Genomic DNA, 17,838 nt, shown 5'->3' with positions numbered 1-17,838 from the left:
GATGTGGCTTATAACTCAGGTAGATGTTTGAGGTGTGTGTTTTATGTATTCTTGTGGCTGAGTTCACCTGAGTACAGTTGTCTGCATTGATGTAGTGTTTCTCACTGATGAAATCTGGCATAGGCAAACCACAAAATTCTCATTATGCTCTGATTGATCCCTAATATATCAATTGTGTTGGAATTAATTCACATTTTCAAAACAAGTGTTATAGCAAAGCTGACTATACTCTTGAAAGAGAACATTGCCCAGTGAGTGGGTAAAAATATGAGTCTTATCTTCTGCTGACCTCATATGTGTGGGAGTGAGGAAAAGAAAGAAGTGAAAAACGATTTTAAACTTCCTAGTTTGAGAAACTATGTGGAAATTATATCATCAATCTGGAGTAAATTCCCAGGATGGCCTGGGACTAAACACAGCCTACTCTTTGGAGCGAGGTTGGGCTCACCTTCTCTTGGAGCACTTGGCCAGACGAAGAGTGGATGCTGAGCAGGGATGGGGCTCTGTAGCAATAAAGAAAGGGAGAGTGGGTTTGGATAGGCAGCTGGCAGTGTCTCCTAAGCTTATCTGTGTAAAGTAAATTGGAGAGAAGTTCCAGCCTTTTGAGTTTATGAAAAGCCCAAAGACTAAAATAAGTTGTTTTACTGAAAACCATTTTATTTTTCTGGCTGATAGTATTCTGCTCCCCCCTTTCCAAGTAATCCTCTCATTCTAAATGTTTTCAAGTGTCCATATGGAACACCTTAGCCTTGAAATTCTTACTTTTCTTCCACTATCATCACCATTACTTCATTTTAACAACTGACTCCTGAGGCCGCAGCATGGATTTTGCCCTTCGGACTTCATTTTAAACTCCAGTGGCCATTCTCAATACCTGCTACCTTTCTGCCTCTCCCGTGCCTCCAGTCTTCTCTTGGACCTCACGTCTTTTTATCAGTCTCTCCACTTTCTCCTAGTTTTTTTTGTCCCCTTTTACGCTCACTCAACCCCAGTTCCATTCGTAGAACTACTCTCACTGCATCTTGTTCACTGTTGCCCAACTCTTTGTTTCTCTTGCCCTACAGATGCCCCACAAACTCCCTGCCCCATAGACTCCTGATCTCATAATCTAACACAACGTTAAAGAGTGTGTTGTGTATTTGTGACACAACAATTGTTTTTTATTCTTCAGCTGGGCCCAGTAGCATATATTCTACTTTACAATGAAAATAGAGGTTTATAGGCTGCCTGTATTTTCATTGTTTCACTAAACTCTTCGGGATCTCATTCCTCTTTATCCCTTAGTTTCAAAGTATAATTACAATTAGAAAAGAAAAATTTGGAAAACACTATGAGTTCCATTGCTTAATATGTTATCAACCTTCTATTAAGACTAAAAATAGCGCATGAACAACAACACATAAACTCTGAGGGATTTTGTTATTTAAATAAGGCAAAAATCCTTACTTACAGATATTTTTAGCTTACTTTAGAAATTTGAGGACCAGTGAAGCATGAGGTAATTCAAATGAATATTTAGTAACACATTCACTTTGGGAAGCTAGCAGCTTAGTGAGCCAACTAACCGTTCTCGTAGAATCTTTGGTTTGGAAAATAGCATAGGTAGAAATAGGTTGATGAGAAAAAGACCATTTCTAGTCCTCATTTAATTTTCATTCTGTCTTAGGTCAATTTTTATATATGAAATGCTTGTAATTATCTGTAGTACTAGGGGAGTGCCTAAGAACTGTTTATTTGTTCTCAAGGTGTTTCTGTTTTGGATAGTGCTTCCCTAAGACACTGGACATTGAAAATGTGAACTCCTATGTAACAAAGTCGGACAAATAATGGTATTTATATGTTAATTCCATGAGGCCCTACATTTAAGTCTATTCCCTCTGGCCATATACCAGGTGGAAAAAAGCAAGGACTCCACTATTAAAAATATCAAATCAGATAGTTCCAGCTGGGGTTTCCTAATCATTTAAAAGGCAAAATATGAGGTCATCTTTAATATCCTAAGTAGATAACTATCTTAGCATTTACTTTAGATATTGAATCTGAGATCTTATCTTTGCCTTACTGACTAGATTGTACTGCTGGCAGTTTCTAGCTTTTGAGTATTTTCCTTCAGAGAAACATTGGTGCTTAATATGGGGTCAGTGGTTTTCCCCGAATTATCTTCCCTAGGAATATCCAATTCATCAATATACTAATCCGAAAAGTTGACTCACTAATTGGATTGAAGTGCCATAGGACTCTTCAACACATTATTTTAATCAATTTGTTGGAAAGATCAATTTTCTCATGGTTGAATGCATATAAAAATGAAGCAACTAAATGAGTTACCTAGGAAGGACGGCACATCTCATTCCCTAGAGATCTTTAAGAACAGGGTCTTAATTGTGTATCCGAAATGGTTTGAGGTCCTTAAATGAAATCTGTCTGGAAGCAGGAAGATGGGATAACTAGCCAGGCCTGTGTTTCTGGATCCCCATCTTATGTTGACATTAATGTTCTAATATTTGTAAGCTGATATTTGAATTGAGGCAAGAAGTCATCCTTTTTTTTTCTTTTTAAAATTATTTTTTATTTAGTCCCATTTTAAAGTAATGAACAGAGTAGTCTGTGTTAGTTATGGTTGAGTTGAGTCTTGTAAAGACAAATTTTTTTAAAAGCAGCCCTGGAGGCCTTTTTGTATTGACTGCTATTAAGGACTACAGTGAATGTAAATGCCAGTTTTTAAAGTTTAAAGCTAAAATTATAGCGACTACTATAAAGGGCTACAGTTAATTTGAATAGCAGTTGTTAAAAATTGTGTTTTGCTATTTGTTCTTATGTAACACCCCTGCCCCCCACAGCATAGAGATGTTTGGATTCTGAAAAAAAGGCTTATTCAGACTGTTATTTGAAGACATAGGTATTTTATTTTCTTTTTCTTCGTATTAGTCATTGTGGTTAAGTGATTTATTGGTAGCTGGTGAGTCACAAGTATGTTTCTCATTCTCTAATGAGTCACCTAGCTGCATACAAGTTTGTTTACTTATTTTCTTTCCTTTCTAGATCTTTCACCTAAAAATAGGTATTTTACTTAGTTGGTAGGTTAAAATTTCAGTTTGCTACATTAACTTTTAGAACTGTAAAATATCAAAATAATACTCAGAAGTAGTCTCATTGATTTAGAAAACTGTTATTTAGCACCTGCTCTGGTCCATGCACTTTGCTGGGCTTGGGTATACAATGACACATATATCTTATAATGATCTTAATTTGGGGAGAGGGCAAAAATAGATAAACAGCTGCATGCAGAGACATGTTACAGGTGTTCTGGTAGAAGTATATGTATGTGTCATCTACAGTTGAGGCCCAGAGGGAGGTGGGCATGTGGGTACCCCTTTAGCATCATGTGAATAAGTTGGGGAACATAAGCTGGATCATTACACTCTTAGAGATTGCAACTCTTTGAACAACTCTGTCTAGATGGTTTATACCTGCTTGCTGGAATGACGTACTTATCTGTTGGAGGAGAAGCAGAACTTCTGTATTTGGCCTTGTCCAGTTCAATATTTGTATTGAAAACTTTGATAAAGATCTGCTTTAAAAGTAGGTCTAAAATCTGATGTCAGAAATTCCCAGTTTATTGGATTAATTCTTCTAAGTTAAATATAACTTTAAGTAATAACTTCATTCTGTTTTATACAAAGATTCTGATGAATTTCTCTTGAGGCTGGCAGCAACAGCAGGACATCAAGTTGGGTCAGTGTTACCGGAGAAGGTAACACAATTCTTGGGCATTTTGAAAACTGTGAAGGGCTTATTATTTCTGGTTTCTTTCATGTAAACTATAAGGGAATCTGGCAGCTCGTGAGCTTCTAAGAATGAGACTGTTTTATTTCAAAGTGAGCTGACGATGCATTCTGGAGTCCTTAAAATTTGGTGCTAATTTGTGATTCGGTAACAGAATTGTTTAGTGCAGTAATCAGTACATGATCTTACTAAGTGTGATCTTAGGCTACTTATGTCACCTGTTAGAGTCTCAAGTTTTCTCAGCTGTAAAATGATATTAATACCTAACCTTGTAGGCCTTTATGATATTTAAGTGAGACGGTATATGTGTAAAGCACTTCACACAGGAACTGGAACGTAAAAGGAAATTTCTAAGTGATATGGGAATAATAATACTTTAGGTGTTTATATATATTAAGATCAGTTTCATTTGAGCTGTATAAATAAAACTGCTTCAACATTAAAATAATACAGAGAAAATGAACAAAACTACTGTAGAAGGATGACACAAAATTTATGAAGCAGTCCATATTTTTTGGAAATGAGAAAGATTGTGGAGGAGTATAGACCAAATAGTAAACAGGGATTATATGAAGAGGGGGTTAGGTATATGATAAGTGCCTTAAACTTCTAAATTTACATGTTTATTTAACATTGGAATTCTTAATAAATAAGGATATTCTTTTATAGTAAAAAAATGTTTTTGAAACATTGTTTCAAAAATAACTTAAAAACGTAAGAGCAGGGCCAGCCCCAGTGGCCTAGTGGTTAAGTTCAGCACAGTCCACTTAAGTGGCCTGGGTTCAGTTCCCAGGCATGGACCTACACCACTCATCTGTCAGTGGCCATGTTATAGTGGTGGCTCACATACAAAAAGAGGAAGATTGGCAACAGATGTTAGCTCAGGGTGAATCTTCCTCAGCAAAAACAAACAAACAAACAAACAAATGTAAGAGCAAGCTCTGCCATTTCCCATCCCTCACTGGTGAAGGGCAGCGTGAATTGGAGGTGATTCTTCGTTATTCAAGATGACTTGCCACAGTCAGCAACCTCACACTGGGACCCAGTGACAAGAGATGGATGAAGTACTTCTTTCCCAGATCTATTTCTCTACCATTTATATGCAAGATGGTGATCTCTTTGACTAGTCATGTGTTGTTACATATTTTTTCAGCTATCTTCTATACAGAAATGATACTTTCAGCAATGACCTACAAATCACCTTCTCCAGCAGCCTTTTCTCAGTCTTGATGATTCTTGTGTTCTACCCAGTGGTCTCCAAAGTGTGATTTGCTCAAGATTACCCATTGAAGAAAAGAAAATAATTAAACTTATATTTCTTTTCCTTTCTTCCTTTTTTATCTAAAAGAGTAAGAAAGAATTGAGTTTTCCTGACAGTTAATTTATAGATAAACACTGGGCCTGTTACTTGGACCGTATCTCCGAAGGTCAGATATCACCTATGGTGTGTGAGGTCTCTGAAAGTCTGTGGAATTCCAGTAAAGCAAAGGAGCTAACATGGTGCCCTAACTCTGGTTCACTTGCAGCGTATTATACCCAAGTGCAGGTTACTGTACCCGTTAACTGGTTTTGAGGGATTATATTTATTAAAATAATAAGCTGACCCTCAGAAAAATGGATAGGTGGCTTGAAAGGATTTCTACTAAGAGACCATAGCTTGAGGATAAAACTTAAAATGTAAGCACAAATGAGAAAATGTTAATGCTGGCGCTTCTACTCGTAGCATGAGACCTTTGTATCAGCCACATTCTGAAGCTTATTTTTTTTAAATGATAATCTAATCAGATCTGACAAGATGTTAGTACTCCTCTAATTAGAAATTATTAAGAAGACTGTGAAGTGTGGATTTGCATTCACTAATGCTAATTATGAAACTCACCCCAAGTTTATATTTGTCTAAAAGTAATACTTACATTTAGTATTACATGTGTATGATTTAAAAATAAATAAAATATATATATATTGGGGTACATACCTCCAATTGTTTTACTGGAGACAGCTACTCAACCCTCTAGTTGGTGTATTAACTATCTACATCTATATTAACCCTACATATAAGATTAATATCTATCTATTTATATTAACCCGATATTTGATAGATTAACTATTCTCTCTCTTTTGAAACACGTAACTTGTTTGCATCTCTAATGCCATTCTCTTTTGATTTTTTTTTTAATTGTCTCCTCCCCCACCCAGAGTTCTATCATGGTCTTCAGCATTTCTGAAGGATAGTAAATAATGGATGTAAATGAGATTGACACCGCCCCCCCAAAAAAACTGATTTTGTGGTAAAACCAAGAGGTCATTCCAGATAAGTCATTTTAAGGCAGTGCTGATTTTGAAATGTGTTTATAGCCCCTCGCTCCTTCCGCTAAGCAGTCACTTTGAAAAGGACAGTATTCGCTTGAATGGATAAATTCTGCTGTGTTTGATAAGAAATCAACCCTAATGTTTCATAGTCAAATTTTGTATATCTGGTTTTTTAAAATCTCTTTACAATGCATAGGACACACTGTAGGTTTACAGTGTCTAAGTGATGAAGTACAAATAAACTTTCACTTATTTCAGAGTCCTTTATTATGATCAGATCATAATAGCTTTGAATTCAAGGATTTTTTTTAATTTCATAACTTTATTAAGCTTAAGATTGTATTAATCAGCTGTTGCAAAAATACTAGTGTGTAACAAACCACCTCAGAACTTAGTAGCATGGCAGTACTACTCAAAGCAATCTACAGATTCAGTACAGTCTCTGTCAAAATCCCAATGGCTTTTTTTTTTTTTTGAGGAAGACTAGCCCTGAGCTAACATCCATACCCATATTCCTCTACTTTATACATGCGACACCTACCACAGCATGGCGTGCCAAGCGGTGCCATGTCCAATGGCGGGTTTTTTTGCGGAAACAGAAAAATCCATCCTGAAGTTCATATGGAATTTCAAGGGGCCCTGGATAGCCAAAACAATCTTGAAAAAGAAGAACAAAGTTAGAGGACCCACACGTCCTGATTTCAAAACTAACTACAAAGCTACAGTAACCAAAATAATGTACTAGCATAAGAATAGACATAAAGGAGCCAGCCCCATGGCAGAATGGTGAAAGTTGCATATGCTCTGCTTTGGCGCCCGGGGTTCACAGGTTCAGATCCCAGTGCAGACCTACTCCACTCATCAGCCATGCTGTGGAGGCATCCAACATGCAAAAAGTGGAGGGAGATTGGCATGGATGTTAGCTCTGGGCTGATCTTCCTCAAGCAAAAAAAACGAAGAAGATTGGCAATGGATGTTGGCTCAGGGCAAATCTTCCTCACCAAAAAAAAAAAAAAAAAAGACATAAAGACCAATGGAATAGAATAGAGAGCTCAGAAATAAACCCTAGCATATGTGACTAATTCATTTTCAACAAGGGTGCCAAGACTATTCAGTGGGGGAAGGACAGTCTTTTCAACAAATGATGCTGGGAAAACTGTATATCCATATGCCAAAGACTTTACCTTACACCATATATAAAAATTAACTCAAAATGGATGAATGACCTAAATATGAGAGCTAAGAATATAAAACTCTTAGAAGAAAGCTTAGGCCAAAAGCTTCATGACATTGCATTTAGCGGTGATTTCATGGATATAATACCAAAAGCACAGGTGAGAAAAGAAAAACTAATTAGTTGGACTTCATCAAAATTAGAAACTTTTTTGCCTCAAAGGACACTATCAAGAGAGTGAAAAAACAACCCACAGAATGGGAGAAAATATTTGCAAATCATATATCTGATAAAGGATTAATATCTAGAATAGATAAAGAACTCCTATAACTCATAATAGCAACAACTCACAAAAACCCAATTCCAAAATGGGCAAAGGACTTAAGTAGACATTTTTCCAAAGAAGAAATACAAATGGCCAATAAGCACATGAAAATACATTCAATATCACTAGTCATTAGGGAAATGCAAGTCAAACCACAGTGAGATACCACTTTATACCCATTAGGATGACTGTTATAAAAAATAATAATAATAAGGAAAAATAACTAGTGTTGGTGAGGTTGTGGAGAAATTGGAACCCTCATCCATTGCTGGTGGGAATGTAGAATGCTACAGCTACTGTGGAAAACAATATGCAGTTCCTCAAAAAGTTAAACAGAATTATCTATGACCTAGCAGTTGTACTTCTAGATACCCCAAAGAATTAAAAGTAAGGACTCAAACAGATACTTGTATGTTATTGTTCCTAGCAGCATTATTCATGATAACCAAAAGGTGTAAACAATTCAGATGTCCATCAGCAGATGAATGGATAAACAAAATGTTGTGTGTACATATAATGGAATATTATATCGCTTTTAAAAAGGAATGAAATTCTGACATGTGCTATAACATGGATGAAAAAAAATTATGCTAAATGAAATGTCAGACACAAAAGGACAAATAACTGTGATTCCACTTACATGACTTACCCAGAATAGTTAAATTCATAGAGACAGCAAGTAGTTAGAGGTTACCAGAACCTGGGGTTGGGGGGATTGGGGAGTTAATTATTTAATGGGTACAAAGTTTCTGCTTGGGATAATGAAAAAGTTCTGGAAATGGGTAATGGTGACAGTTGCACAACATTGTAAATGCCACTGAATTGTACACTGAACAGTGGTTAAAATTGTAAGTTTTATATATGGTATATTTTACCACAATAGAAAAAAACAACTTAAAAAAAAACTCGGCTGCATACAAATAAACCTTGATTTCTTGCTTACACATCTGTGGGTCAGCCAGAGTTCGGCTCATCTAGGCTTATTTTGAAGCTGTGGTTTGGGTCCTGGTCTGCTTTTGTTTCTCCGCTTCCTAGGACCAGCGGCTACCTGAGGCATCATCTTCTCATGGAGAAAAGCAGGATTGCTGAAGGGCAGGTTCAGCTGCTCACACACATTTCCAGCCTTTGCTGGCATTGCAGCTGCTGACATCTCATTGATAAAGCAAGTCATATGGTCACACCCAAAGTGAAGAGGCAGAGAAGTACTTTCTGTCTACCTTGAAGCCATGGCAGAAGTATGGATGAATACTACTATCATAGAGGAGTGAAGACTTGAGACCAATAATTCAGTGTACCATGGAGATATGCTAAGAACTTCAAAGTTTTTTTGGCAACATTAAAGAATAAGTTTGGCAACAGTAAAGAATTACTCATTAGTACATTATTTTAGACTAATGAAGCTTACTTCCTTCAAGTATTGAAACTTGACAGTTTTAACAGAATCCTTTAAGTCTATTTTATACATTCTTCCTTCGTACCTTTTTCTTAATGACAGAGGGCCACTATTGTGAACATCTATTGCTGTGCTAGTTTACAATGCAGTTCTTTGCCACTTCCCTGTTTTCATTTGTTTTGCTTTTTAATATATACTCTTCAGCAATCAAAACTGTTAGTACAACGGTTATGCCTACTTCTAATAGTTCCACCAGACTTCTGTTTTTCAGTTTGTTGCTTCTTATGTAATGTAGACATGAAAACTTAGAATCAAGATTGACAGAACTACAGATAAAGTAGTAACCTGTGTGGCACTCGTGTTGGAATGATGGGATTTTGCTCCTTCAGATAACTGAGTTCTGTGTGTTTTTCTCCCAAGTTGCATGTTTTATAATTGAGTTATTCATACATTATATCATTTGCTTAAAAATAATTGGTAGCCAACTCAAAATGTTTTTATATTTTATATAAAGAATGGTGCATTTTACAATTTTGTTTTCTAAGGACGGTGTTAAATTAGAAGTTAACTATTAAATTGATGGTTGACAGTTCCTAATGGATGACATCCAGTCTGTTGTGTCTCTTAAGGCATGTTTAATATCAAAGCTACACTAATTCATCTTATTTGTAGAGTGATGAATTATATGTAGGATCAGAAGGTGGTTGGAGAATGCAAGAGGTATAAGACACAATGCAGTGATAGTGTGTTTGGGAGGTGGTAGTAATAATAAAAATAGCTGACTTAGCTCTTGAAAAGATGTGTTTAATTTACTTCATTCATTTCTCCTACAATAAAATAGTTCCCAGGAGTTCCTCTGCTTTCCACCATGGATTTTTTTTCCCTACCATATCCTCTGTAAAAACCTAAGGCTTTTAATTGCCTGTTAGACATAACCCTCTTTCAGAATACCAACATAGTGGCATATTAGTTAACAAAATGTAAAACTGAAACCATAGTAGGGTCTCTTTATGGTAGCAGTCAAGCTACAATACATATACTATAAAGTGTTAAGCCATCAACAAACAACATCAGTTAAAATCATATTAATTAGATTTTTCTACAAACTGGAATTTTATCCTACTGGCAGGAGGTTATTCAGGTATTCCTGTCCATCTTGTATTGACTCTAATTATGCACACAGACACATGAAACCCTCATATGACCTTTTACTAGTTCTAACTAGCGAGTTCTAATCCGACTCTTTTTCACAAATTTGGCTCATTTTTTTGTTTTGTTTTAATGTTTTTTCTTCTGAATTCATTTATATCTAAAAATAAATAGGGATAGGTATATTGATATAGCTATGGATGTAGATGTAGATAAAAGACATTAGAGCTAAATTACATAAGGTTTAAAAAATCATGGAATGATTTTACTAATATCTAAATAGGCTATTTTAACAGCATATAGCTGCTAGGTACAATAAGGGGAAATAGATTGCAATGGCAGAAAGAATGGATTATAAGCATCCTCTGTATCTGGTTAATCCTGCCTTCTGGTTGGTTCAGTAGACCGATTTGTGATAGCAGAAGTTTAGCTTTGGCCCTAACTTAAGAAACAGGTCAGGTTTTCAGAAGTGCTATTTGTGAGTTGTTTAGTATGGGAAACTATGTTAAAAATGGTGGTGGTTTTCTAGTCTCGCTGATCAAGTGTTTTAGCAGACAATACTACTGAGTTAAAGTACTAGAGATAGACTTAGTTCCAAGTTTCAGGTCCTGGATAAAAGGAGTCATCTGGTACTTTTGAGGGAGGAAGAGGAGAAAATTTTGTTTTCTTTAATTGGAGCTTTAGCTAGCCTTGGGCAGAGTGTCTTTGACCACATTGCAGCTTCTTTCTGGAAGGATACTTGCTTAGAGCAGATGTGTGTAACTTGAAGAAGACTGTCTGATAATGGAAGGCCGCCTACTAGGGAGTCAAATGGGGTGAGGTAAGACAACCAAGAGGGCCCGGGACATAGTGGGAATGCCGCAGGGGGGAGCTCTAGTTGGGGCAGGTCAGGTTACTCAGTGAAGCAATACACTGATCAGTAAGAAAGAGAAACTGTCCTCGTGGAAACGTATGAGATAAGCAGCAGAAGCCTCACAAGGCCTGAATCATACTGGTAGGTGGCAGTCACATTGAAGAAAGATTCAGTGACACTAGATTGCCAGTATTAGAAAGCCCTTGGAATACTAAACTGAAGCCCCTTCACTGCAGGTCTCAGAGGAGCCTTATCTTATTCACCAACTACCTCTCTTACCTTAATAAATTCTGAGTTTTTCAATACACAAGAATTTAACTAAGTATTAGGTGATAACTCAGGTGCAGGAGACTTCTGAGAGTGCAGGAGATGTGTGTACTGTTGTGGGTTTTTTGAAGGTAGGTGGTAACAGACAGAATTCTAGGCAGTCTAGCAAAGTGAAGTGAAAATTTTTTTCTTTCTTTCTTCACCACTTTTCACTTATCATCCTCATTTTTGATCCTTTTCCAATCCTGAGCAAATGTTTATTGAAGTGGATTGTGGTGTTCCCTTTTATAAAATAAGCATTGTTGGATATCTGGAATCTTGTCCAAAAGCACCACCACTACTAAGGACCCAATTCCTCATCAGAATGAATAGAATTTTTCCTTTGAAAATTAAATCTTGTTGTTTTGTTTTGTTTAGATTCTGGCCGTTGATTTTGCAGGATTCTGGATAGGGACTTGAGCCATGAGAGCTTAATACAAAAGTTAACTGGGGCTTATGACATACTGGATAAACAGAGTCTGGGACAGATTTTCCTAATACATGTTTGCCCTTTCTATTACACCAGCTGCCCCGGGAACTCCACTCTCTCCCGGTTGTCGCTCTTGCATGTTTCTTCCTTCTTCTCTTTTCACCTCACTTCTGCAGCTGCAGTTACCACCTGAGAGTTTTAATTGACAGTTTTACATAGTAACCTCCCTTTGGCCAGTTGAGCCGCCATGATGCTGACATCACTCTCCAAGATCTGGAAGTTAAATCTTATCCTTTTCCACAAATATATTGACACATTCCATCAGTACAGGAATATACACAAAAGTAAAACTGGTGCATTTTGTATGGGAACCACCATTTTGGATTACACCATTTCTCCCTGGGTTATGTACTGGAGATCAAAAAATAATCAAATGGTGAGTTTAATATGCTACTTCATAAATCTTGTGTTTCAGAATTTGGGTGTCTTGTGTTCAAAATTCAAGCTTGTTAGAGAATTAAACTGCCCAAGAGATGCATTTACTTTACTCTTAGTATATATTAAGCTTCATATAGATATTCTTAACTGGGATTACACAATCCAGTAGGCTGTCTGTCATAAATCCAAAGATAGTGTGTACTCAGAAGCCATAGACAATGAGGATTTAATTCCAGCACCCTACTGCCCTCTTATTACCTTGATATCTTTTCAGTTGACCTTCTATTATTTAATTCCATTACACACCAGTAATTGCATTTATTGAAGCCAGTGTTTCTCGTTATAGGAAATGCTGATCGTAGTAAATTTCAACCATAGGGAGGGAAATGTCCTTTAATAAATAATTGAAAGACTATTTCCTACTTTTCACAACTCAGTGCTACTCCTACTGCCTTTTTGTCCAGAATATTTTATAAATGGTAACTAAATTACGGCATCTAAAAAATCATCTCTTCAAGGAATCTCACAAGGTGTGCTACATAATAGCTTATTGCAACTAGGTTAAAAAGACCAGCTTTGTCTCAAGTGGCTGACTGTGTTAAAGAAGAGTTTAATATATTCAGCTTTACTGTTGAGACGCCAAATGAGTTCTGACACCTCTGACGAGATGATTAAAGTTGGGAATTTTTTCTTTTGACAGCATCAACAAAGAGAGCATCGTAGATGTAGAAGGTGTTGTGAGAAAAGTGAATCAGAAAATTGGAAGCTGTACACAGCAAGATGTGGAGTTACATGTTCAAAAGGTAACTTTTTTCATAATACAAAATTGTGTACGGAAGTAGATTTGAGTAGTTCTTGTAACTATTCATATCAAACCTATATGTTCTTAATAATTAGAGTTCATGTAAAATACTGAGATTTATAAATTGATTACTGAATCAATTCACTTTTGTTACATAACCAACCATCCCAATACTTAGTGACTTAAAAAACAAACATTTATTTGCTCACAATTCTGTGCATCAGGCAGTTAGAGTTGGCCCATCTGGGATGGCTCATCTGTTCCCTGTGACTTTGGGCTCACTGATGTTTCTGGGACATCTCTCCCTCTGGCCTGTCTTCCTCCAGCAGCCTAGCCCAGGCTTGCTGTCATGGTGCCAGAAGGGTTAGGAAAGCAGCAAAAGAGGGAAGCCCTAAGTGCATGCACTTTTCAAGCTTCTGCTTGTGTCACCTTTGCTAAATATTCCTTTGGTCAAAGCAGGTCACATGGCAAAACTGAGATTTAAGGGATGGAGAAATAGATTGTCTACCCCTTGATAGGAAGAGGGCAACATCATTGAAAAAGAACCTATATACAGGAGCAGGAGGAATTATTGCAGCCGTTTTTTTAAACAATCTACCATAGTCACATAGGGAAAAATATAAAACACATCTAAAAAGTTTTGTTCACTATTATGAACCTATTTTGCTGTGAACTCTCCTCTGATGATGTACTTCTAAGGATTGATGAATTATACTAATTCTTAATCATTACATTTCCTTATAATCATATTTCTGATACTTTACAGTATTGAGAAGTCAAAAGAAACAACACTGTATTGGTGTTACATTCCAGCAATAATTTATTTTTGTATAAGATTTTTTTCTTCTTAGACATAAAAACTAGAAGTGCTCATTATCATTTACCATTAAAATACTCTAAGTGAATCAACACATATTTGGTACTGTTGAAATAACTGCAGTTTTGAACCTGCAGTTCTCAGATCCAGACCTAGTCTGTATTCACAATACGCATCATTCAGTTTCTCTTAAAGAGTAGTCCTTTCCCACCCTTAGCCTCGTGCATGTGTGTGTACAATAGAGCAGACAGATGCAGAAAGATAGACTCATACATAGACACTAATTTGGGAGAAAGTTGTATTTAACTGGATCTGATTGTCATGGAACTCTTCAACACTTAGAAAATCTTGTATTTTTTACTGACCGAACTTGCCAATTATTTTGTTCTCTTTTTGTCTCTCTCATTTCAAACCAACTCCAACAGGAAGTCTGTAACCTAGTAAAAGCAAACCAACCTAAGGGTATGCTGACCAAGAAAAAACAACCCTCTATTTTCCAAGTAACATATCTTTTTCAATACTTTAATAAATAAAATTTTAGTGACTAGAGCAAGTGAATGTACTTCTAAAATATTCTAATTATGTAGCATTCAGTACAACCTTAACAAATGTTAATAATAAATATAAAGCCTAAAGAGCTTACAGACGAATTTTGCCTTAATAAAATAATTGTAAAATATCTCAAAAAGCATAAAGTATTGTATACTAAATAGAATCTTAGAATAAGCAGTGATTCTCTCTTCTCGTTTCCTTATTACTTGCCCAGCAGTGACTGAGTATATACTTTGCGCCCAAGCACTATGTAAGGTTCTGGGGATGGAAGTGCTTACAACCTAGCGAAAGAGATGGTGAACTTCTACTAGTTATAAAAATAGAAGAGGCAGCTGTCCGGTTCTCCAACTCCACATTGGAGGTCAAAGGGAAATGCTACAACAGATAGAGGATGGTGACAGATAATTCTCTTTTACTATGAGGAGGACTGGAGTATCTTCCTAACACTTTGTCTTGGAAGGTCTGAGCTGAATGCTACATGTGATGTACCAATTGGAAGAATACCATTTCCTTTCCTGAATTAACTAAATAAGATCTATTTCCCTTTTGTGCAGGTTTTCCAGGTATAGTTGGGAATAACTAATAAGGTAACATGTTTTTTAAGGATAGTCAAAAAACCCTACTCATTCTTTATGACCCACCTGCCTGTTAGCACTAAAATGTGCAATTAGGGTGAGTGAATATTGAGGGATTTTAACACATAAAGGAACACCCTCTATGGCAGCTCCCAACCAGGAGAGCAGCAGGAAATGAGAGATAACATGTTTGATGAAAGAAGGCAGTGAAGGGCTATTGGATGAAGAATGAGAAAAGGAAGAAGTACAGCAGAGTTCGGCTGACTTTGGTCCTAGTGGTAGAAATGGCTAAATGCTGTTAACAATAAATAACAACTCATTTGTGAGTGGCCCCTTCACGTGAGCAAGCAAAGTGTTTTCACATTTGTTACTCCTTTTGATTCTTACCACAGACTTTACAGCGTAGAATATTGAAGCTCTGAGGTTAAGCGATTTGCCTAACAACAGCTTTTATGTAACAAAGTAAGGCCTTAAGCCCAGACCCCTCAACTCCAGTTATTACTTATTTATCACATTGGTATGCACCTTAGAGTTTACAAAATATGTGTATATATGTTATCTCATTTGACTGTTCCAACAGCCCACATAGATAGGCAAGAAATATTATTATCCCCATTTTATAGGTAAAAAAAAATGTGCCATCTTGTTTAATTTTAGCAAGTAGTTTCAGTTAAAGATGTATGCAAACATTGCTTCATGTTTAAGTCAACTGCAGATTGTTTTTTTAAGCAAAAGATAACAGATTTTGTGTGCTTCATGATATTTTTGGTAATCTCTCACTTTCAGATTTATGTGATCAGTTTAGCTGAACCCCGCTTGCCCCTGCAGCTGGATGATGCTGTTCGGCCTGAGGTGGAAGGAGAAGAGGTAGAAATTACACTTTTGAAATACTGTGCTTCCTCTCTATGCTTAGTTTGCAAAACTTTGACGCCCTACTTTTGTATGAAGGACATGATTTGTGAATTGATGTGAGCTTCATTTTTATTTAAATTTACTCTCATATCAACAATTCTCAAACTTTTTGGTCTCAGGATCCCTTTATACTCTTAAGAATAATTGACCCTACAGGCTTTTGTTTTCGTAGTAGGTCTATCAATCAATATTTACAGTATTAGAAGTAAAACAATATTTTAATATTTATTAATTTATTTAAAATAATATAAATATATTATGTGCTTTATATTCTTATATCAATAATAAAAATAGTAAATAACATTTTATGAAAAATATTTTCAAAAACAAAAAATAATTTAGTGTCAGGAGTAACACTATTTCATCTACAAATCTTTGTAATGTCCAGCTTATTAGACCACATTTAGATTCTCATATCTGCCTCTGCATTCATTCTGTGTGATAGCACACATCAGGAAGCCTTTGGAAAACTCCTCAGTACAGTCAGGAGAAAATGAAAGTGAAAAGATTTTATTATAAAAAATAGGTTTCACTTCATGGACTCCTTGAAAGGGTCTCGGGGACCTTCAGTGGTGCCCAGAATGTACTTTGAGAACCAGTACTCCATGTCAGCTTTTATCTGTTCCTTCAATCTTTAGCAGGTAGAATCAGGAATCTGTGAACGTACAGGTGGTTAATTCTTCTGATGTCCCAATAATGAGGCAAACTTTTTGGGGGTGGGAGATGGAAAGAAAGCATTAACTTCTGTTCATTCTCATTTCTCTTTTTTCTGCCTCTCTCTTTAACAGTAACTTCTCTCTGCCTGCTACTTGTCTCTTGGATCCCTGATTTTGGGGCATAATATTAACACACATAAACACACCATTCTCACTTAAAAGTAAACATGGCTTCTAAAAGTGTTTTTTGTGTTCTTAAAAAAATTGGTAATCTTTGTTTTCATCTTTTTTTTAGGAAGGAAGAGCTACTGTTAACCAGGATACAAGATTAGACAACAGAGTCATTGATCTTAGGGTATGCCTCATTTATTTAAGTGATGCGATTGTGCCAAAATCAAGGCAGGCAGGGATACAATACCGGTCTCAGGCTTACAAAACTAACTGGCATCTGTCTCTATGTAACTATGCTGATACAAGAAACAGTTTCTCTTTCTGACTGACCCCTCCCCTAAAAAGAATTGCAGGCAACAAGGACAGTGTAATAATAGTTCACAAGATACTGACTTGGTTGGTTTTAAAATGACAAAGGATCATAAAGCCAATAAATGGGCTTGCTTCCAGGTGACACTCGTTTTAGACAAGTTAGTCAGCAAGTGGAAGCGTATCCATTAATATCACTACAAAATTGTGAAAGAAATTATGTGCACATGTTAGAATGACTAGGTGGAGATAGTAATTAATGCCTCAATCCTTTGAATTTGATCTGAGCGCAGAATTAACAAAGAAGGAGTTGGCCTTGGTGGTTTACATAGTAATCTCATAGGTCTTCTGTTTCCCTTTCTGGTTTGGTTGCAAGTGAAAGAGTTCAGTGGTTTCATCATTGTAGTAAAACCAGTGTCATCTTTCTTTCTTAATGTTCTTACCACATCTTCCTCCGTTTCCCCTGATTATTTGCTTTATGTCTGCTTTTACCTTTTCCATTTTAATTTGCAGCATATAGAAAAGGCTAACAGTCATCAAAAGTCCTCTTAATACTGCCTAGAAACCTCAGGTTTTTCATAATTTTGTCCTCAGTTGTTAGACATCATACTGTATTTGCCCATGCTGTTTGTTCACACAGGTTGTTGGTTGTGCCTCTAGAATTTGGCCCAAAGAGTATTTTTCTTTGGCCCACATCATTTTTTCTTTTAATTTAAATTCATTGCCACTATTGAAAAATTGGGGTTTTCACATTAAATCTAGAGATGGCTTTTCTTAAAAAGTTGAAGGTGAATCCGGCAATACTGGACCCACATGGCAACAACAGCCAGCACTCTAGATGGGGCATTGTGTCCTCTACTATGCCCTGTACCACCCAGGA

General features: G+C 36.4%; 1 protein-coding gene across 1 annotated transcript in view; it reads left to right on the top strand.

Moving 5' to 3' along the window:
• The window catches only part of DARS1 (aspartyl-tRNA synthetase 1), a 58,581-nt gene that overhangs the window by 25,715 nt on the left and 15,028 nt on the right, over positions 1 to 17,838 (top strand). The window contains exons 5-7 of the mRNA XM_008516930.2: positions 12,865 to 12,967; positions 15,697 to 15,777; positions 16,774 to 16,833. Of these exons, the coding sequence (XP_008515152.2) occupies positions 12,865 to 12,967; positions 15,697 to 15,777; positions 16,774 to 16,833 (244 nt within the window). The remainder of the gene's footprint in view (positions 1 to 12,864; positions 12,968 to 15,696; positions 15,778 to 16,773; positions 16,834 to 17,838) is intronic.

The sequence above is a fragment of the Equus przewalskii genome, chromosome 17 (assembly GCF_037783145.1).
Source record: "Equus przewalskii isolate Varuska chromosome 17, EquPr2, whole genome shotgun sequence".
Taxonomy (NCBI): domain Eukaryota; kingdom Metazoa; phylum Chordata; class Mammalia; order Perissodactyla; family Equidae; genus Equus; species Equus przewalskii.
This window is presented reverse-complemented; position numbering and strand designations above follow the sequence as displayed.